The following is a 23,107-nucleotide window of genomic DNA, read 5'->3' as shown; positions in this document are numbered from 1 at the left end:
TTGAGAGGATCTGCAGAGAAGAATGGGAATAAGTCCCAAAATACAGGTGTGCCAAGCTTGTAGCGTCATACCCAAGAAGAATCGAGGCTGTAATCGCTGGCAAAGGTGCTTCAACAAAGTACTGAGTAAAGGGTCTGAATACTTATGTAAATGTGATATTTCAGTTTTTATTTTTAATAAATTAGCAGACATTTCTAGAAACCTGTTTTTGCTTTGTCATTATGGGGTATTGTGATGTCATTATGGGGTATTGTGATGTCATTATGGGGTATTGTGAGGTCATTATGGGGTATTGTGAGGTCATTATGAGGTATTGTGTGTAGATTGATGAGAAGAGGGGAAAAAAAGCAATTTAATCCATTTTAGAACAAGGCTGTAATATAAACTGTGAAAACAAGTCAAGGGGTCAGAATACTTTCCGAAGGCTCTGTATATGTACTGCACCAGTCAAAAGTTGGGACACACCTACTCTTTCCAGGGTTTTTCTTTATTTATACTATTTTCCACATTGTAGAATAATAGTGAAGCCACTATGCCATAACACATACGGAATCATGTAGTAACCAAAAAAGTGTTAAACAAATCAAAATAGATTTTATATTTCAGATTCTTCAAAGTAGCCACCCTTTGCCTTGACAGCTTTGCACACTCTTGGCATTCTCTCAACCAGCTTCATGTGGAATGCTTTTCCAACATTCTTGAAAGAGTTCCCATTTGCTGAGGACTTGTTAACTACATTTTCCTTCACGCTGAGGTCCAACTCATCCCAAACCATCTCAATTGGGTTGAGGTCAGGTGTTTGTGGAGGAGAGGTCATCTGATGCAGCACTCCATCACAATTCTTCTTGGTCAAAAAGCCCTATACAGTACCCTGGCTAGCCTAGCATGTCTTTATCTAACAACAGCTCCCCTCTCCTACAGTACCCTGGCTAGCCTAGCATGTCTTCATCTAACAGCTCCTCTCTCCTACAGTACCCTGGCTAGGCTAGCATGTCTTCATCTAACAGCCCCTCTCTCCGACAGTACCCTGGCTAGGCTAGCATGTCTTCATCTAACAGCTCCTCTCTCCTACAGTACCCTGACTAGGCTAGCATGTCTTCATCTAACAGCTCCTCTCTCCTACAGTACCCTGGCTAGCCTAGCATGTCTTCATCTAACAGCTCCTCTCTCCTACAGTACCCTGGCTAGGCTAGCATGTCTTCATCTAACAGCCCCTCTCTCCTACAGTACCCTGGCTAGGCTAGCATGTCTTCATCTAACAGCTCCTCTCTCCTACAGTACCCTGGCTAGACTAGCATGTCTTCATCTAACAGACCCTCTCTCCTACAGTACCCTGGCTAGGCTAGCATGTCTTCATCTAACAGCTCCTCTCTCCTACAGTACCCTGGCTAGGCTAGCATGTCTTTATCTAACAGCTCCTCTCTCCTACAGTACCCTGGCTAGCCTAGCATGTCTTCATCTAACAGCTCCTCTCTCCTACAGTACCCTGGCTAGCCTAGCATGTCTTTATCTAACAGCTCCTCTCTCCTACAGTACCCTGGCTAGCCTAGCATGTCTTCATCTAACAGCTCCTCTCTCCTACAGTACCCTGGCTAGGCTAGCATGTCTTCATCTAACAGCCCCTCTCTCCTACAGTACCCTGGCTAGGCTAGCATGTCTTCATCTAACAGCTCCTCTCTCCTACAGTACCCTGGCTAGGCTAGCATGTCTTCATCTAACAGCTCCTCTCTCCTAAAGTACCCTGGCTAGGCTAGCATGTCTTCATCTAACAGCTCCTCCCCCCTACAGTACCCTGGCTAGGCTAGCATGTCTTCATCTAACAGCTCCTCCCCCCTACAGTACCCTGGCTAGGCTAGCATGTCTTCATCTAACAGCTCCTATCTCCTACAGTACCCTGGCTAGGCTAGCATGTCTTCATCTAACAGCTCCTCTCTCCTACAGTACCCTGGCTAGGCTAGCATGTCTTCATCTAACAGCTCCTCTCTCCTACAGTACCCTGGCTAGGCTAGCATGTCTTCATCTAACAGCTCCTCTCTCCTACAGTACCCTGGCTAGGCTAGCATGTCTTCATCTAACAGCCCCTCTCTCCTACAGTACCCTGGCTAGGCTAGCATGTCTTCATCTAACAGCTCCTCTCTCCTACAGTACCCTGGCTAGACTAGCATGTCTTCATCTAACAGCCCCTCTCTCCTACAGTACCCTGGCTAGGCTAGCATGTCTTCATCTAACAGCTCCTCTCTCCTACAGTAGTCCTGGCTAGGCTAGCATGTCTTCATCTAACAGCCCCTCTCTCCTACAGTACCCTGGCTAGGCTAGCATGTCTTCATCTAACAACAGCCCCTCCCTCCTAGCCTAGTTAGTCTGACACAGCCACATTCACACAAACATGCACGCACGCCTGCTCACACCGCCCACGCACACACACACACACACACACACACACACACACACACACACACACACACACACACACACACACACACACACACACACACACACACACACACACACACACACACACACACACACACACACACACACACACACACAGGTGTTTCCCCTAGCCTGGTTAGTCAGACAAAGACAGGCTGCTCCTGTGCTTCCATCCATTCCACATGTCAAACTCCATCCATCCTACCACACAGCTGACTGTCCATGAGACCGGGGGAAGGTGGGAAAGTGTGTGTGTGTGGTGTCAGGTACAGCTGTGTGTGTGTGGTGTCAGGTACAGCTGTGTGTGTGTGGTGTCAGGTACAGCTGTGTGTGTGTGGTGTCAGGTACAGCTGTGTGTGTGTGGTGTCAGGTACAGCTGTGTGTGTGTGGTGTCAGGTACAGCTGTGTGTGTGTGTGGTGTCAGGTACAGCTGTGTGTGTGTGGTGTCAGGTACAGCTGTGTGTGTGTGTGGTGTCAGGTACAGCTGTGTGTGTGTGTGGTGTCAGGTACAGCTGTGTGTGATTAGGGAGATACTGCTGGGATAATAGGGTTTTGGTAGAGATGAGGAGCCAGGAGCTCCTCCAGGAGCTCAGACACACAGTGGTAGAAGGAACCAGGACCTCAGACACACAGTGGCAGAAGGAACCAGGACCTCAGACACACAGGGGCAGAAGGAGCCAGGACCTCAGACACACAGCGCCAGAAGGAGCCAGGACCTCAGACACACAGCGGCAGAAGGAGCCAGGACCTCAGACACACAGTGGCAGAAGGAGCCAGGAGCTCCTCCAGGAGCTCAGACACACAGTGGCAGAAGGAACCAGGAGCTCCTCCAGGAGCTCAGACACACAGCGGCAGAAGGAACCAGGACCTCAGACACACAGTGGCAGAAGGAGCCAGGACCTCAGACACACAGTGGCAGAAGGAGCCAGGACCTCAGACACACAGTGGCAGAAGGAGCCAGGACCTCAGACACACAGTGGCAGAAGGAGCCAGGACCTCAGACACACAGTGGGAGAAGGAGCCAGGACCTCAGACACACAGTGGGAGAAGGAGCCAGGACCTCAGACACACAGTGACAGAAGGAACCAGGACCTCAGACACACAGTGGGAGAAGGAGCCAGGACCTCAGACACACAGTGGCAGAAGGAACCAGGACCTCAGACACACAGTGGCAGAAGGAGCCAGGACCTCAGACACACAGTGGGAGAAGGAGCCAGGACCTCAGACACACAGTGGCAGAAGGAACCAGGACCTCAGACACACAGTGGCAGAAGGAGACAGGACCTCAGACACACAGTGATAGAAGGAGACAGGACCTCAGACAGTGATAGAAGGAGACAGGACCTCAGACACACAGTGACAGAAGGAGCTAGGACCTCAGACACACAGCGGCAGAAGGGGGAGCAGCAGACGTTAATTGAACTTACCTTCATCATGAATTTCTGTATCGGCATGAAATAAATGGAAAGGAGAGTTAATTCAACACAAACAGAGGTAAACAACCATCAACCCACTGAGACAGTACAGCATGGTTACCATGGTAACAGTGTGTCTACTACAGTGGTACAGTACAGTCTGAATACCATGGTAACAGTGTGCCTACTACAGTGGTACAGTGCAGTATGATTACCATGGTAACAGTGTGTCTACTACAGTGGTACAGTACAGTATGATTACCATGGTAACAGTGTGCCTACTACAGTGGTACAGTGCAGTATGATTACCATGGTAACAGTGTGTCTACTACAGTGGTACAGTACATGATTACCATGGTAACAGTGTGTGCAGCTCCCTATGAAGACAAACAAACATTCAACACAGACATGTAGAAACACTGTATTAAAAGAGGACTAGAGCAGAGTACACATCATCTGGACGAGCACATGACCCAGCCAACAGGATGTAGTATTAATATGTGGTCACATGACCCAGCCAACAGGATGTAGTATTAATATGTGATCACATGACCCAACCAACAGGATGTAGTGTTGATATGTGATCACATGACCCAACCAACAGGATGTAGTATTGATATGTGATCACATGACCCAACCAACAGGATGTAGTATTGATATGTGATCACATGACCCAACCAACAGGATGTAGTATTGATATGTGAGCACATGACCCAACCAACAGGATGTAGTATTGATATGTGGTCACATGACCCAACCAACAGGATGGATCTCAGTGTGACCGGCAGTATGAAGTGTTAACTGACTCCAGACCTGTAGTAATTGCTCAGTGTGACCGGCAGTATAAAGTGTTAGCTGACTCCAGACCTGTAGTAATTGCTCAGTGTGACCGGCAGTATAAAGTATTAGCTGACTCCAGACCTGAAGTAATTGCTCAGTGTGACTGGCAGTATAAAGTGTTAACTGACTCCAGACCTGTAGTAATTGCTCAGTGTGACCGGCAGTATAAAGTGTTAACTGACTCCAGACCTGTAGTAATTGCTCAGTGTGACCGGCAGTATAAAGTGTTAGCTGACTCCAGACCTGTAGTAATTGATCAGTGTGACCGGCAGTATAAAGTGTTAACTGACTCCAGACCTGTAGTAATTGCTCAGTGTGACCGGCAGTATAAAGTGTTAACTGACTCCACACCTGTAGTAATTGCTCAGTGTGACCGGCAGTATAAAGTGTTAACTGACTCCAGACCTGTAGTAATTGCTCAGTGTGACTGGCAGTATAAAGTATTAACTGACTCCAGACCTGTAGTAATTGCTCAGTGTGACCGGCAGTATAAAGTGTTAACTGACTCCAGACCTGTAGTAATTGCTTCGTGTGACTGGCAGTATAAAGTATTAGCTGACTCCAGACCTGTAGTAATTGCTCAGTGTGACCGGCAGTATAAAGTGTTAACTGACTCCAGACCTGTAAGTAATTGCTCCGTGTGACCGGCAGTATAAAGTGTTAACTGACTCCAGACCTGTAGTAATTGCTCAGTGTGACCGGCAGTATAAAGTGTTAACTGACTCCAGACCTGTAGTAATTGCTCAGTGTGACCGGCAGTATAAAGTGTTAACTGACTCCAGACCTGTAGTAATTGCTCAGTGTGACCGGCAGTATAAAGTGTCATCTGACTCCAGACCTGTAGTAATTGCTCAGTGTGACCGGCAGTATAAAGTGTCAGCTGACTCCAGACCTGTAGTAATTGCTCAGTGTGACCGGCAGTATAAAGTGTTAACTGACTCCAGACCTGTAGTAATTGCTCAGTGTGACCGGCAGTATAAAGTGTTAGCTGACTCCAGACCTGTAGTAATTGCTCAGTGTGACCGGCAGTATAAAGTATTAACTGACTCCAGACCTGTAGTAATTGCTCAGTGTGACCGGCAGTATAAAGTGTTAACTGACTCCAGACCTGTAGTAATTGCTCAGTGTGACCGGCAGTATAAAGTGTCAACTGACTCCAGACCTGTAGTAATTGCTCAGTGTGACCGGCAGTATAAAGTGTTAACTGACTCCAGACCTGTAGTAATTGCTCAGTGTGACCGGCAGTATAAAGTGTTAACTGACTCCAGACCTGTAGTAATTGCTCAGTGTGACCGGCAGTATAAAGTGTCATCTGACTCCAGACCTGTAGTAATTGCTCAGTGTGACCGGCAGTATAAAGTGTCAGCTGACTCCAGACCTGTAGTAATTGCTCAGTGTGACCGGCAGTATAAAGTGTTAACTGACTCCAGACCTGTAGTAATTGCTCAGTGTGACCGGCAGTATAAAGTGTTAGCTGACTCCAGACCTGTAGTAATTGCTCAGTGTGACCGGCAGTATAAAGTATTAACTGACTCCAGACCTGTAGTAATTGCTCAGTGTGACCGGCAGTATAAAGTGTTAACTGACTCCAGACCTGTAGTAATTGCTCAGTGTGACCGGCAGTATAAAGTGTCAACTGACTCCAGACCTGTAGTAATTGCTCAGTGTGACCGGCAGTATAAAGTGTTAGCTGACTCCAGACCTGTAGTAATTGCTCAGTGTGACTGGCAGTATAAAGTGTTAACTGACTCCAGACCTGTAGTAATTGCTCAGTGTGACTGGCAGTATAAAGTATTAGCTGACTCCAGACCTGTAGTAATTGCTCAGTGTGACCGGCAGTATAAAGTGTTAGCTGACTCCAGACCTGTAGTAATTGCTCAGTGTGACCGGCAGTATAAAGTGTTAGCTGACTCGATACCTGTAGTAATTGCTCAGTGTGACTGGCAGTATAAAGTGTTAGCTGACTCCAGACCTGTAGTAATTGCTCAGTGTGACCGGCAGTATAAAGTGTTAACTGACTCCAGACCTGTAGTAATTGCTCAGTGTGACCGGCAGTATAAAGTGTTAACTGACTCCAGACCTGTAGTAATTGCTCAGTGTGACCGGCAGTATAAAGTGTTAACTGACTCCAGACCTGTAGTAATTGCTCAGTGTGACCGGCAGTATAAAGTGTTAGCTGACTCCAGACCTGTAGTAATTGCTCAGTGTGACCGGCAGTATAAAGTGTTAGCTGACTCCAGACCTGTAGTAATTGATCCGTGTGACTGGCAGTATAAAGTGTTCCCTGACTCCAGACCTGTAGTAATTGCTCCGTGTGACCGGCAGTATAAAGTGTTAACTGACTCCAGACCTGTAGTAATTGATCCGTGTGACTGGCAGTATAAAGTGTTCCCTGACTCCAGACCTGTAGTAATTGCTCAGTGTGACCGGCAGTATAAAGTATTAGCTGACTCCAGACCTGTAGTAATTGCTCAGTGTGACCGGCAGTATAAAGGCTGTAATGAATCTCTTAGCGTTTCATAAACAACACTATCCATCTTTCAAAGCGGTCGTTTCCCCGTCACATGCCGTGGTGGCCAACAGGACTTATTGAGTGTGTCTCAAATGGCACCCTTAATCCCTATAAGAGCCCTATGGGCCCTGGTCAAAAGTAGTGCACTACGTAGGGAATAGGGTTCCATATAACAATGCCTTGTATACATTAATAAGTGGAGTCAAAACGAAGATAAAATGACTTGACACGTTTCTATAAATGTCTGAAGCCATTGTAACGCTCGGCAGCTGTATCACGTTGAATGATTATTGAACCACATTTCAAAAGGTATTGATCGGCAAGGCCCCAAGTATATTATATATGACAAGACATCAATCACATAACCTATAGGATAATCAACAGAATCCATTACCCCAATACCACAATTATCAAATTGATTCTTAAAGGACATCTAAAAAATAACATCTGTTATTAATTGAATTGGTTGTGATAGTCATTTAAAATGGGAGGAAAACAATAGCTGAGAGACATCATCCAACGTCACTCCAATCACTGCTCGTCATCCCGATCTGACTGCACAGCGTCCCCCAGCTCAGACATGACCCCCCAGCTCAGACATGACCCCCCAGCTCAGACATGACCCCCCCAGCTCAGACATGACCCATCAGCTCAGACATGACCCCCCCCCAGCTCAGACATGACCCCCCAGCTCAGACATGATCCCCCCAGCTCAGACATGACCCCCCAGCTCAGACATGACCCCCCAGCTCAGACATGACCCCCCAGCTCAGACATGACCCCCCAGCTCAGACATGACCCCCCAGCTCAGACATGACCCCCCAGCTCAGACATGACCCCCCCAGCTCAGACATGACCCCCCAGCTCAGACATGATCCCCCAGCTCAGACATGACCCCCCAGCTCAGACATGACCCCCCCAGCTCAGACATGACCCCCCAGCTCAGACATGACCCCCCCAGCTCAGACATGACCCCCCAGCTCAGACATGACCCCCCAGCTCAGACATGACCCCCCAGCTCAGACATGACCCCCCAGCTCAGACATGACCCCCCCAGCTCAGACATGACCCCCCCAGCTCAGACATGACCCCCCCAGCTCAGACATGACCCCCCCAGCTCAGACATGACCCCCCAGCTCAGACATGACCCCCCCCAGACACGCCGCTGTGCTGCAACAACAACTGCCTGGCACTTCAACAAATTACTAAATATGTGGAGGGTGATTATCTCCTTGCGTAACTGGAGAAATGACAGACATGAGGTAAGGTAGCCTAACGGTTAAGAGAGGCGGAGAGGGGCTGAGGAGAGGTAGAGAGGGGCTGAGGAGAGGTGGAGAGGGGCTGAGGAGAGGTGGAGAGGGGCTGAGGAGAGGTAGAGAGGGGCTGAGGAGAGGTAGAGAGGGGCTGAGGAGAGGAGAGAGAGGGGCTGAGGAGAGGAGAGAGGGGCTGAGGAGAGGTGGAGAGGGGCTGAGGAGAGGTGGAGAGGGGCTGAGGAGAGGAGGAGAGGGGCTGAGGAGAGGAGAGGGGCTGAGGAGAGAGAGGGGCTGAGGAGAGGTAGAGAGGGGCTGAGGAGAGGTGGAGAGGGGCTGAGGAGAGGTAGAGAGGGGCTGAGGAGAGGTGGAGAGGGGCTGAGGAGAGGTGGAGAGGGGCTGAGGAGAGGTAGAGAGGGGCTGAGGAGAGGTAGAGAGGGGCTGAGGAGAGGTGGAGAGGGGCTGAGGAGAGGAGGAGAGGGGCTGAGGAGAGGTGGAGAGGGGCTGAGGAGAGGAGGAGAGGGGCTGAGGACAGGAGGAGAGGGGCTGAGGAGAGGAGGAGAGGGGCTGAGGAGAGGTAGAGAGGGGCTGAGGAGAGGTGGAGAGGGGCTGAGGAGAGGTGGAGAGGGGCTGAGGACAGGAGGAGAGGGGCTGAGGACAGGAGGAGAGGGGCTGAGGAGAGGAGGAGAGGGGCTGAGGACAGGAGGAGAGGGGCTGAGGAGAGGTGGAGAAGGGCTGAGGAGAGGAGGAGAGGGGCTGAGGAGAGGAGGAGAGGGGCTGAGGAGAGGTGGAGATGGGATGAGGAGAGGTGGAGAGGGGCTGAGGAGAGGCGGAAAAGGGCTGAGGAGAGGAGGAGAGGGGCTGAGGAGAGGTGGAGAGGGGCTGAGGAGAGGTGGAGAGGGGCTGAGGACAGGAGGAGAGGGGCTGAGGAGAGGAGGAGAGGGGCTGAGGAGAGGTAGAGAGGGGCTGAGGACAGGAGGAGAGGGGCTGAGGAGAGGTGGAGAAGGGCTGAGGAGAGGAGGAGAGGGGCTGAGGAGAGGTGGAGATGGGATGAGGAGAGGTGGAGAGGGGCTGAGGAGAGGTGGAGAAGGGCTGAGGAGAGGAGGAGAGGGGCTGAGGAGAGGTGGAGATGGGATGAGGAGAGGTGGAGAGGGGCTGAGGAGAGGCGGAAAAGGGCTGAGGAGAGGAGGAGAGGGGCTGAGGAGAGGTGGAGAAGGGCTGAGGAGAGGTAGAGAGGGGCTGAGGAGAGGTAGCCTGGTCCCTCCATCAGTCATTACTAACCTCGTCCCTCCATCAGTCATTACTAACCTGGTCCCTCCATCAGTCATTACTAACCTGGTCCCTCCATCAGTCATTACTAACCTGGTCCCTCCATCAGTCATTACTAACCTGGTAGCTCCATCAGTCATTACTAACCTGGTCCCTCCATCAGTCATTACTAACCTGGTCCCTCCATCAGTCATTACTAACCTGGTCCCTCCATCATCCTGTATCAGTCATTACTAACCTGGTCGCTCCATCAGTCATTACTAACCTGGTCGCTCCAACAGTCATTACTAACCTGGTCCCTCCATCAGTCATTACTAACCTGCTCCCTCCATCAGTCATTACTAACCTGGTCCCTCCATCAGTCATTACTAACCTGGACCCTCCATCAGTCATTACTAACCTGGTCCCTCCATCAGTCATTACTAACCTGGTCGCTCCATCAGTCATTACTAACCGGGTCCCTCCATCAGTTATTACTAACCTGGTCCCTCCATCAGTCATTACTAACCTGGTCCCTCCATCAGTCATTACTAACCTGGTCGCTCCATCAGTCATTACTAACCTGGTCCCTCCATCAGTCATTACTAACCTGGTCCCTCCATCAGTCATTACTAACCTGGTCTCTCCATCAGTCATTACTAACCTGGTCCCTCCATCAGTCATTACTAACCTGGTCCCTCCATCAGTCATTACTAACCTGGTCCCTCCATCAGTCATTACTAACCTGGTCCCTCCATCAGTCATTACTAACCTGGTCCCTCCATCAGTCATTACTAACCTGGTCCCTCCATCAGTCATTACTAACCTGGTCGCTCCATCAGTCATTACTAACCTGGTCCCTCCATCAGTCATTACTAACCTGGTCGCTCCATCAGTCATTACTAACCTGGTCCCTCCATCAGTCATTACTAACCTGGTCCCTCCATCAGTCATTACTAACCTGGTCCCTCCATCAGTCATTACTAACCTGGTCCCTCCATCAGTCATTACTAACCTGGTCCCTCCATCAGTCATTACTAACCTGGTCGCTCCATCAGTCATTACTAACCTGGTCCCTCCATCAGTCATTACTAACCTGGTCGCTCCATCAGTCATTACTAACCTGGTCCCTCCATCAGTCATTACTAACCTGGTCCCTCCATCAGTCATTACTAACCTGGTCCCTCCATCAGTCATTACTAACCTGGTCCCTCCATCAGTCATTACTAACCTGGTCCCTCCATCAGTCATTACTAACCTGGTCCCTCCATCAGTCATTACTAACCTGGTCGCTCCATCAGTCATTACTAACCTGGTCCCTCCATCAGTCATTACTAACCTGGTCGCTCCATCAGTCATTACTAACCTGGTCCCTCCATCAGTCATTACTAACCTGGTCCCTCCATCAGTCATTACTAACCTGGTCCCTCCATCAGTCATTACTAACCTGGTCCCTCCATCAGTCATTACTAACCTGGTCGCTCCATCAGTCATTACTAACCTGGTCCCTCCATCAGTCATTACTAACCTGGTCCCTCCATCAGTCATTACTAACCTGGTCGCTCCATCAGTCATTACTAACCTGGTCCCTCCATCAGTCATTACTAACCTGGTCGCTCCATCAGTCATTACTAACCTGGTCCCTCCATCAGTCATTACTAACCTGGTCCCTCCATCAGTCATTACTAACCTGGTCGCTCCATCAGTCATTACTAACCTGGTCCCTCCATCAGTCATTACTAACCTGTCCCTCCATCAGTCATTACTAACCTGGTCGCGCCATCAGTCATTACTAACCTGGTCCCTCCATCAGTCATTACTAACCTGGTCGCTCCATCAGTCATTACTAACCTGGTCCCTCCATCAGTCATTACTAACCTGGTCCCTCCATCAGTCATTACTAACCTGGTCCCTCCATCAGTCATTACTAACCTGGTCCCTCCATCAGTCATTACTAACCTGGTCGCTCCATCAGTCATTACTAACCTGGTCGCTCCATCAGTCATTACTAACCTGGTCCCTCCATCAGTCATTACTAACCTGGTCGCTCCATCAGTCATTACTAACCTGGTCCCTCCATCAGTCATTACTAACCTGGTCGCTCCATCAGTCATTACTAACCTGGTCCCTCCATCAGTCATTACTAACCTGGTCGCTCCATCAGTCATTACTAACCTGGTCGCTCCATCATCCTGCAGCAGCAGCACATAGCTGTTCTCTTCCTTTCCCTGCTCCCTCTTCAGCATGCTGGTAGTGTTTACACATTAAATCTTGAGCTCTCACACTTGCTGCTTCTCTTCCAATCTATCTGGCTCTTTTATCTTTCCGCACTTTCCCTCTACACACAGTCACATCCTCTCCTTCTACCTGCCTCCCTGTATCTCTACCCCCACCTCTCCTTCAGCCTGCCTCCCTGTATCTCTACCCCCACCTCTCCTTCAGCCTGCCTCCCTGTATCTCTACCCCCCACCTCTCCTTCTACCTGCCTCCCTGTATCTCTACCCCCCACCTCTCCTTCAGCCTGCCTCCCTGTATCTCTACCCCCACCTCTCCTTCTACCTGCCTCCCTGTATCTCTACCCCCCACCTCTCCTTCAGCCTGCCTCCCTGTATCTCTACCCCCACCTCTCCTTCAGCCTGCCTCCCTGTATCTCTACCCCCACCTCTCCTTCAGCCTGCCTCCCTGTATCTCTATCCCCCACCTCTCCTTCTACCTGCCTCCCTGTATCTCTACCCCCCATCTCTCCTTCAGCCTGCCTCCCTGTATCTCTACCCCCCACCTCTCCTTCTACCTGCCTCCCTGTATCTCTACCCCCCACCTCTCCTTCAGCCTGCCTCCCTGTATCTCTACCCCCCACCTCTCCTTCAGCCTGCCTCCCTGTATCTCTACCCCCCACCTCTCCTTCTACCTGCCTCCCTGTATCTCTACCCCACCTCTCCTTCTACCTGCCTCCCTGTATCTCTACCCCCCACCTCTCCTTCTACCTGCCTCCCTGTATCTCTACCCCACCTCTCCTTCAGCCTGCCTCCCTGTATCTCTACCCCCCACCTCTCCTTCTACCTGCCTCCCTGTATCTCTACCCCCCATCTCTCCTTCTACCTGCCTCCCTGTATCTCTACCCCCACCTCTCCTTCAGCCTGCCTCCCTGTATCTCTACCCCCACCTCTCCTTCAGCCTGCCTCCCTGTATCTCTACCCCCCACCTCTCCTTCTACCTGCCTCCCTGTATCTCTACCCCCCACCTCTCCTTCAGCCTGCCTCTCTGTATCTCTACCCCCACCTCTCCTTCTACCTGCCTCCCTGTATCTCTACCCCCCACCTCTCCTTCTACCTGCCTCCCTGTATCTCTACCCCCCACCTCTCCTTCAGCCTGCCTCCCTGTATCTCTACCCCCCACCTCTCCTTCAGCCTGCCTCCCTGTATCTCTACCCCCCACCTCTCCTTCTACCTGCCTCCCTGTATCTCTACCCCCACCTCTCCTTCTACCTGCCTCCCTGTATCTCTACCCCCCACCTCTCCTTCAGCCTGCCTCCCTGTATCTCTACCCCCACCTCTCCTTCTACCTGCCTCTCTGTATCTCTACCCCCCACCTCTCCTTCAGCCTGCCTCCCTGTATCTCTACCCCCACCTCTCCTTCTACCTGCCTCCCTGTATCTCTACCCCCACCTCTCCTTCTACCTGCCTCTCTGTATCTCTACCCCCACCTCTCATTCTACCTGCCTCTCTGTATCTCTACCCCCACCTCTCCTTCTACCTGCCTCCCTGTATCTCTACCCCCACCTCTCCTTCTACCTGCCTCCCTGTATATCTACCCCCCACCTCTCCTTCAGCCTGCCTCCCTGTATCTCTACCCCCACCTCTCCTTCAGCCTGCCTCCCTGTATCTCTACCCCCACCTCTCCTTCTACCTGCCTCTCTGTATCTCTACCCCCACCTCTCCTTCTACCTGCCTCCCTGTATCTCTACCCCCACCTCTCCTTCTACCTGCCTCCCTGTATATCTACCCCCACCTCTCCTTCTACCTGCCTCCCTGTATCTCTACCCCCCACCTCTCCTTCTACCTGCCTCCCTGTATCTCTACCCCCCACCTCTCCTTCTACCTGCCTCTCTGTATCTCTACCCCCCACCTCTCCTTCTACCTGCCTCCCTGTATCTCTACCCCCCACCTCTCCTTCAGCCTGCCTCCCTGTATCTCTACCCCCCACCTCTCCTTCAGCCTGCCTCCCTGTATCTCTACCCCCACCTCTCCTTCTACCTGCCTCTCTGTATCTCTACCCCCCACCTCTCCTTCTACCTGCCTCCCTGTATCTCTACCCCCACCTCTCCTTCTACCTGCCTCCCTGTATCTCTACCCCCACCTCTCCTTCTACCTGCATCCCTGTATCTCTACCCCCACCTCTCCTTCAGCCTGCCTCCCTGTATCTCTACCCCCACCTCTCCTTCTACCTGCCTCCCTGTATCTCTCTGGCTGGTTTACTGGCTGGCTGACAGACTGGCTGACTGACTGGGTGACTGACTAACTGGCTGACTGGCAGACCGACCCACTGACTGATTGTTTCTGGGCCCCCTGACTCCTGGCAGACCCAGTACTGCCCTTGAATACACTTCTGGCTCAGAGAGAAGCACAATTTAATTAGCCAAGTTATTCATAGATAGAAAGGTGATTACAAACGGTGATTAAAGTTAATTACAGAACTGCAAGTCATGATGGAATACGACACAGCATCTCAGTCTCTGATACGTTCTGCATCATATACAGGGGGGCAAAAAAGTATTTAGTCAGCCACCAATTGTGCAAGTTCTCCCACTTAAAAAGATGAGAGAGGCCTGTAATTTTCATCATAGGTACACTTCAACTATGACAGACAAAATCCAGAAAATCACATTGTAGGATTTTTTATGAATTTATTTGCAAATTATGGTGGAAAATAAGTATTTGGTCACCTACAAACAAGCAAGATTTCTGGCTCTCACAGACCTCTAACTTCTTCTTTAAGAGGCTCCTCTGTCCTCCACTCGTTACCTGTATTAATGGCACCTGTTTGAACTTCTTATCAGTATAAAAGACACCTGTCCACAACCTCAAACAGTCACACTCCAAACTCCACTATGGCCAAGACCAAAGAGCTGTCAAAGGACACCAGAAACAAAATTGTAGACCTGCACCAGGCTGGGAAGACTGAATCTGCAATAGGTAAGCAGCTTGGTTTGAAGAAATCAACTGTGGGAGCAATTATTAGGAAATGGAAGACATACAAGACCACTGATAATCTCCCTCGATCTGGGGCTCCACACAAGATCTCACCCCGTGGGGTCAAAATGATCACAAGAACGGTGAGCAAAAATCCCAGAACCACACAGGGGGACCTAGTGAATGACCTGCAGAGAGCTGGGACCAAAGTAACAAAGCCTACCATCAGGGACTCAAATCCTGCAGTGGCAGACGTGTCCCCCTGCTTAAGCCAGTACATGTCCAGGCCCGTCTGAAGTTTGCTAGAGAGCATTTGGATGATCCAGAAGAAGATTGGGAGAATGTCATATGGTCAGATGAAACCAAAATAGAACTTTTTGGTAAAAACTCAACTCGTCGTGTTTGGAGGACAAAGAATGCTGAGTTGCATCCAAAGAACACCATACCTACTGTGAAGCATGGGGATGGAAACATCATGCTTTGGGGCTGTTTTTCTGCAAAGGGACCAGGACGACTGATCCGTGTAAAGGAAAGAATGAATGGGGCCATGTATCGTGAGATTTTGAGTGAAAACCTCCTTCCATCAGCAAGGGCATTGAAGATGAAACGTGGCTGGGTCTTTCAGCATGACAATGATCCCAAACACACTGCCCGGGCAACGAAGGAGTGGCTTCGTAAGAAGCATTTCAAGGTCCTGGAGTGGCCTAGCCAGTCTCCAGATCTCAACCCCATAGAAAATCTTTGGAGGGAGTTGAAAGTCCGTGTTGCCCAGCAACAGCCCCAAAACATCACTGCTCTAGAGGAGATCTGCATGGAGGAATGGGCCAAAATACCAGCAACAGTGTGTGAAAACCTTGTGAAGACTTACAGAAAACGTTTGACCTCTGTCATTGCCAACAAAGGGTATATAACAAATTATTGAGATAAACTTTTGTTATTGACCAAATACTTATTTTCCACCATAATTTGCAAATAAATTAATAAAAAATCCTACAATGTGATTTTCTGGATTTTTTTTCTCATTTTGTCTGTCATAGTTGAAGTGTACCAATGATGAAAATTACAGGCCTCTCTCATCTTTTTAAGTGGGAGAACTTGCACAATTGGTGGCTGACTAAATACTTTTTTGCCCCACTGTACAATGTTTAACTTCTTATGGCTGCAGGGGCAGTATTGAGTAGCTTGGATGAAAGGTGCCCAGAGGTGTCTATAGTAAACTGCCTGCTCCTCAGTCCCAGTTGCTAATATATGCATATCATTATTAGTATTGGATAGAAAACACTCTGAAGTTTCTAAAACTGTTTGAATGATGTCTGTGAGTATAACACAACTCATATGGCAGGCAAAAACCTGAGAAAAAATCCAAACAGGAAATGGGAATTCTGAGGCTGGTCAATTTTCAACCCAGCCCCTATTGAACACACAGTGAGATATGGATGAGTTTGCACTTCCTACGGCTTCCACTAGATGTCAACAGTCTGTAGAAACTTGTCTGATGCCTCTACGGTGAAGTGGGACCGAAGGAGACAGGAATTCGTCAGGTCTGCCATGAGGTGACCATGCTTTGACCATGCGCGTTCACATGAGAGGGAGCTCTGTTCCATCGCACATCTGAAGTCAATGTAATACTCTGGTTGGAACGTTACTGAAGATTTATGTTAAAAACATTCTAAAGATTGATTCAATACATCGTTTGACATGTTTCTACTGACTGTTACGGAACTTTTGGACATTTCGTCTGCTTTTAGTGAACTCGCTTCCTGACTTTGGATTTGTTTACCAAACACGCTAACAAAAATAGCTATTTGGACATAAATGATGGACATGACCGAACAAAGTGGGAGTCCTGGGAGTGCATTCCGACGAAGATCAGCAAAGGTAAGTGAAGATTTATAATACTATTTATGAGTTTTGTTGACTGCACAATTTGGCGGGTAACTGTATGGCTTCCTTTTGTGGCTGAACGCTGTTCTCAGATGATTGAATATTGTGCTTTTGCCATAAAGCTTTTTTGAAATCTGACACGGCGGTTGCATTAAGAACAAGTGTATCTTTAATCCTATGTAAAACATGTATCTTTCATCAAAGTTTATGATGAGTATTTCTGTTATTTGACGTGGCTCTCTGCCATTTCTCTGGATATTCTGGAGGCATTTCTGAACATGGCGCCAATGTAAACTGAGGTTTTTGGATATAAATATGAACTTTATCAAACAAGACATATATGTGTTGTGTAACATGACGTCCTATGATTGTCATCTGATGAAGATCAAAGGTTCGTTTTTAATTGTATCTCTATTTCTGCTTTTTGTGACTCCTGTAGCTGGAATTGGACCCCAGCATAGAGACATCTCGTCCCCCTGTCACTGGCGGTGGACCATCCATCACAACCATTACAGGCCCTGTCTGAGATAGATAGATCTGTGTGGACTCAGCCCTGCCTCTCGACAGACAGACAGACAGACAGACAGATCTGTGTACTCAGCCCTGCCTCTCGACAGACGGATAGACAGACAGACAGACAGATATATACGTAGATTGATAGGTAGGTCTGTGTGCCCTGTGTACTCACCCCTTCTGCCTTCTCCTCTGTGTTGGCCAGCATCTCCTGCAGGGCCCGTACTGAGAGGGACTGCTCCAGGACAAACGTACAGATGGACAGGTCTGGAGGGACATTCTGGAAGAGAACACAGCCAGGTTAGAAGGGAACTGTAGTCCTAGAGCAGGCCAGTCTGGGAGATATAGTCCAGTCAAAGGATAAACAGCCAGGTTATAAGGGAACTGTAGTCCTAGAGTAGGTCAGTCTGTGAGATGTAGTCCAGTCAGGATAAACAGCCAGGTTAGAAGGGAACTGTAGTCCTGGAGTAGATCAGTCTGGGAGATGTAGTCCAGTCAAAGGATAAACAGCCAGGTTAGAAGGGAACTGTAGTCCTGGAGTAGGTCAGTCTGGGAGATGTAGTCCAGTCAGAGGATAAACAGCCAGGTTAGAAGGGAACTGTAGTCCTGGAGCAGGTCAGTCTGGGAGATGTAGTCCAGTCAAAGGATAAACAGCCAGGTTAGAAGGGAACTGTAGTCCTGGAGCAGGTCAGTCTGGGAGATGTAGTGCAGTCAAAGGATAAACAGCCAGGTTAGAAGGGAACTGTAGTCCTGGAGTAGGTCAGTCTGGAAGATGTAGTCCAGTCAGAGGATAAACAGCCAGGTTAGAAGGGAACTGTAGTCCTGGAGCAGGTCAGTCTGGGAGATGTAGTCCAGTCAAAGGATAAACAGCCAGGTTAGAAGGGAACTGTAGTCCTGGAGTAGGTCAGTCTGGGAGATGTAGTCCAGTTAAAGGATAAACAGCCAGGTTAGAAGGGAACTGTAGTCCTGGAGTAGGTCAGTCTGGGAGATGTAGTCCAGTCAAAGGATAAACAGCCAGGTTAGAAGGGAACTGTAGTCCTGGAGCAGGTCAGTCTGGGAGATTTAGAGATTAAGTCATTTAGACTACGTATCTTGATTGGGAAAGATCTGAGGCTGGTTTGACAAGGACTTGCGTAGCCATTAGCCCATACACTACTCCTGGTGCAATGCAGTCTGGGAGATGTAGTCCAGTCTACAGTCATTTAGACTACGTATCTTGCTCGGGAAAGACCTGAGGCTGGTTTGACAAGGACTTGTGTAGTCATTAACCCCTACACTACTCCTGGTGCAATGCAGTCTGGGAGATGTAGTCCAGTCTACAGTCATTTAGACTACGTATCTTGCTCGGGAAAGATCTGAGGCTGGTTTGACAAGGACTTGCGTAGCCATTAGCCCATACACTACTCCTGGTGCAATGCAGTCTGGGAGATGTAGTTCCTGTGTTCACCTTAGAGTTGGATGTTGACTCCAGGAAGCAGAGCCTGTTTCCGAAGCCCTCCGCTGCCAGACACAACTTCTGCTGCTCCTTGTGGACCGTGGCAGAACACTGCAGGACGACCTCGTCATCCTGGAGACACAGAGACAGGAAGTAGCAGTTAGAACCACCACAGAACACCCTGGTTACTGTCTGGTAGAGAGACACAGCAGAGAACCACTACAGAAAACCCTGGTTACTGTGGGGTAGAGAGACACAGCAGAGAACCACTACAGAAAACCCTGGTTACTGTGGGGTAGAGACACACAGCAGAGAACCACTACAGAAAACCCTGGTTACTGTCAGGTAGAGAGACACAGCAGAGAACCACTACAGAAAACCCTGGTTACTGTGGGGTAGAGAGACACAGCAGAGAACCACTACAGAAAACCCTGGTTACTGTGGGGTAGAGAGACACAGCAGAGAACCACTACAGAAAACCCTGGTTACTGTGGGGTAGAGACACAGCAGAGAACCACTACAGAAAACCCTGGTTACTGTCTGGTAGAGACACAGCAGAGAACCACTACAGAAAACCCTGGTTACTGTCTGGTAGAGAGACACAGCAGAGAACCACTACAGAAAACCCTGGTTACTGTGGGGTAGAGAGACACAGCAGAGAACCACTACAGAAAACCCTGGTTACTGTCAGGTAGAGAGACACAGCAGAGAACCACTACAGAAAACCCTGGTTACTGTGGGGTAGAGAGACACAGCAGAGAACCACTACAGAAAACCCTGGTTACTGTGGGGTAGAGAGACACAGCAGAGAACCACTACAGAAAACCCTGGTTACTGTCTGGTAGAGACACAGCAGAGAACCACTACAGAAAACCCTGGTTACTGTCTGGTAGAGAGACACAGCAGAGAACCACTACAGAAAACCCTGGTTACTGTGGGGTAGAGACACAGCAGAGAACCACTACAGAAAACCCTGGTTACTGTGGGGTAGAGAGACACAGCAGAGAACCACTACAGAAAACCCTGGTTACTGTGGGGTAGAGAGACACAGCAGAGAACCACTACAGAAAACCCTGGTTACTGTCTGGTAGAGACACACAGCAGAGAACCACCACAGAAAACCCTGGTTACTGTGGGGTAGAGAGACACAGCAGAGAACCACTACAGAAAACCCTGGTTACTGTCTGGTAGAGAGACAGCAGAGAACCACTACAGAAAACCCTGGTTACTGTGGGGTAGAGAGACACAGCAGAGAACCACTACAGAAAACCCTGGTTACTGTGGGGTAGAGAGACAGCAGAGAACCACTACAGAAAACCCTGGTTACTGTGGGGTAGAGAGACACAGCAGAGAACCACTACAGAAAACCCTGGTTACTGTGGGGTAGAGAGACACAGCAGAGAACCACTACAGAAAACCCTGGTTACTGTCTGGTAGAGAGACAGCAGAGAACCACTACAGAAAACCCTGGTTACTGTGGGGTAGAGACACAGCAGAGAACCACTACAGAAAACCCTGGTTACTGTGGGGTAGAGACACACAGCAGAGAACCACTACAGAAAACCCTGGTTACTGTGGGGTAGAGAGACACAGCAGAGAACCACTACAGAAAACCCTGGTTACTGTCTGGTAGAGAGACACAGCAGAGAACCACTACAGAAAACCCTGGTTACTGTGGGGTAGAGAGACACAGCAGAGAACCACTACAGAAAACCCTGGTTACTGTGGGGTAGAGAGACACAGCAGAGAACCACTACAGAAAACCCTGGTTACTGTGGGGTAGAGAGACACAGCAGAGAACCACTACAGAAAACCCTGGTTACTGTGGGGTAGAGAGACACAGCAGAGAACTACTACAGAAAACCCTGGTTACTGTCTGGTAGAGAGACACAGCAGAGAACCACTACAGAAAACCCTGGTTACTGTGGGGTAGAGAGACACAGCAGAGAACCACTACAGAAAACCCTGGTTACTGTGGGGTAGAGAGACACAGCAGAGAACCACTACAGAAAACCCTGGTTACTGTGGGGTAGAGAGACACAGCCTTGTCATTGCCAACAGTCTACAACCTGGGCACCTATCTAAGATGTGTGACCTCCAGAGTCGAGCTCCACGCTGGGCGCCTGCCAGAGCAGCCGTTTGTGATGGATAACGAGGACCAAATGGGCTCTTTTCAACGGAGTAATTGGCAACGGAACATCTCAGTCAACACACTGCACTCAGCAGTGCCTAGAAGGGTCAGGCTTTCACCCAGCAAACAGGGGTCGTCCTGAGGACATAAGACGTTAACCCACCGACGTGCCGAGAACGTTCTCGGAACGTTAAAACGTGACGTCAAAGAGGACGTTCAGTACAGGTCCCGGTTTGGTCGCAGTATAACGTTACAGTAAGGTCGTTTGATGTCTATTAGGGAACGTTACAAAAATAATAAATAGATATCTATAATACAGACACTACACCTATAATAAATATATATCTATAATACAGACACTACATTCCACCTATAGTAAATATCTATAATACAGACACTACATTCCACCTATAGTAAATACAGATCTATAATACAGACACTACATTCCACCTATAATTAATACAGATCTATAATACAGACACTACATTCCACCTATAGTAAATATATATCTATAATACAGACACTACATTCCACCTATAATTAATACATATCTATAATACAGACACTACATTCCACCTATAATTAATACATATCTATAATACAGACACTACATTCCACCTATAATTAATACAGATCTATAATACAGACACTACATTCAACCTATAGTAAATACAGATCTATAATACAGACACTACATTCCACCTATAATTAATACAGATCTATAATACAGACACTACATTCAACCTATAGTAAATATATATCTATAATACAGACACTACATTCCACCTATAATTAATACATATCTATAATACAGACACTACATTCCATCTATAATTAATACATATCTATAATACAGACACTACATTCCACCTATAATTAATACAGATCTATAATACAGACACTACATTCAACCTATAGTAAATACAGATCTATAATACAGACACTACATTCCACCTATAATTAATACAGATCTATAATACAGACACTACATTCAACCTATAGTAAATATATATCTATAATACAGACACTACATTCCACCTATAATTAATACATATCTATAATACAGACACTACATTCCACCTATAATTAATACAGATCTATAATACAGACACTACATTCCACCTATAATTAATACAGATCTATAATACAGACACTACATTCCACCTATAGTAAATACAGATCTATAATACAGACACTACATTCCACCTATAATTAATACAGATCTATAATACAGACACTACATTCCACCTATAGTAAATATATATCTATAATACAGACACTACATTCCACCTATAATTAATACATATCTATAATACAGACACTACATTCCACCTATAATTAATACATATCTATAATACAGACACTACATTCCACCTATAATTAATACAGATCTATAATACAGACACTACATTCAACCTATAGTAAATACAGATCTATAATACAGACACTACATTCCACCTATAATTAATACAGATCTATAATACAGACACTACATTCAACCTATAGTAAATATATATCTATAATACAGACACTACATTCCACCTATAATTAATACATATCTATAATACAGACACTACATTCCACCTATAATTAATACATATCTATAATACAGACACTACATTCCACCTATAATTAATACAGATCTATAATACAGACACTACATTCAACCTATAGTAAATACAGATCTATAATACAGACACTACATTCCACCTATAATTAATACAGATCTATAATACAGACACTACATTCAACCTATAGTAAATATATATCTATAATACAGACACTACATTCCACCTATAATTAATACATATCTATAATACAGACACTACATTCCACCTATAATTAATACAGATCTATAATACAGACACTACATTCCACCTATAATTAATACAGATCTATAATACAGACACTACATTCAACCTATAGTAAATATATATCTATAATACAGACACTACATTCCACCTATAATTAATACAGATCTATAATACAGACACTACATTCCAACTATAATTAATACAGATCTATAATACAGCATAATTCAGTATAATTCCAACATCTTCCCTGCTCTGGTGCATCCCACCACCACCCTGTCCGGCATTCCTTCAGGATACTCATGAAATACATATAGATGTGTTACTGCTGAGTGGGTATATAGATACATCTATATATAAATACGTCTATATACCCACTCAGCAGTAATACATCTATATACCCACTCAGCAGTAATACATCTATATACCCACTCAGCAGTAATACA

General features: G+C 47.7%; 1 protein-coding gene across 1 annotated transcript in view; it reads right to left on the bottom strand.

Annotated features, from left to right (window-relative positions):
* LOC139569895 (ryanodine receptor 2-like) overlaps nucleotides 1–23,107 on the bottom strand; it is a 129,371-nt gene that overhangs the window by 2,890 nt on the left and 103,374 nt on the right. The window contains exons 2-4 of the mRNA XM_071391219.1: nucleotides 18,732–18,851; nucleotides 17,460–17,564; nucleotides 3,861–3,875 (exon numbers count right to left, since the gene is read on the bottom strand). Coding sequence (XP_071247320.1) covers nucleotides 3,861–3,875; nucleotides 17,460–17,564; nucleotides 18,732–18,851 — 240 coding nt within the window. The remainder of the gene's footprint in view (nucleotides 1–3,860; nucleotides 3,876–17,459; nucleotides 17,565–18,731; nucleotides 18,852–23,107) is intronic.

Source organism: Salvelinus alpinus, chromosome 3 (genome assembly GCF_045679555.1).
Source record: "Salvelinus alpinus chromosome 3, SLU_Salpinus.1, whole genome shotgun sequence".
NCBI lineage: Eukaryota > Metazoa > Chordata > Actinopteri > Salmoniformes > Salmonidae > Salvelinus > Salvelinus alpinus.
This window is presented reverse-complemented; position numbering and strand designations above follow the sequence as displayed.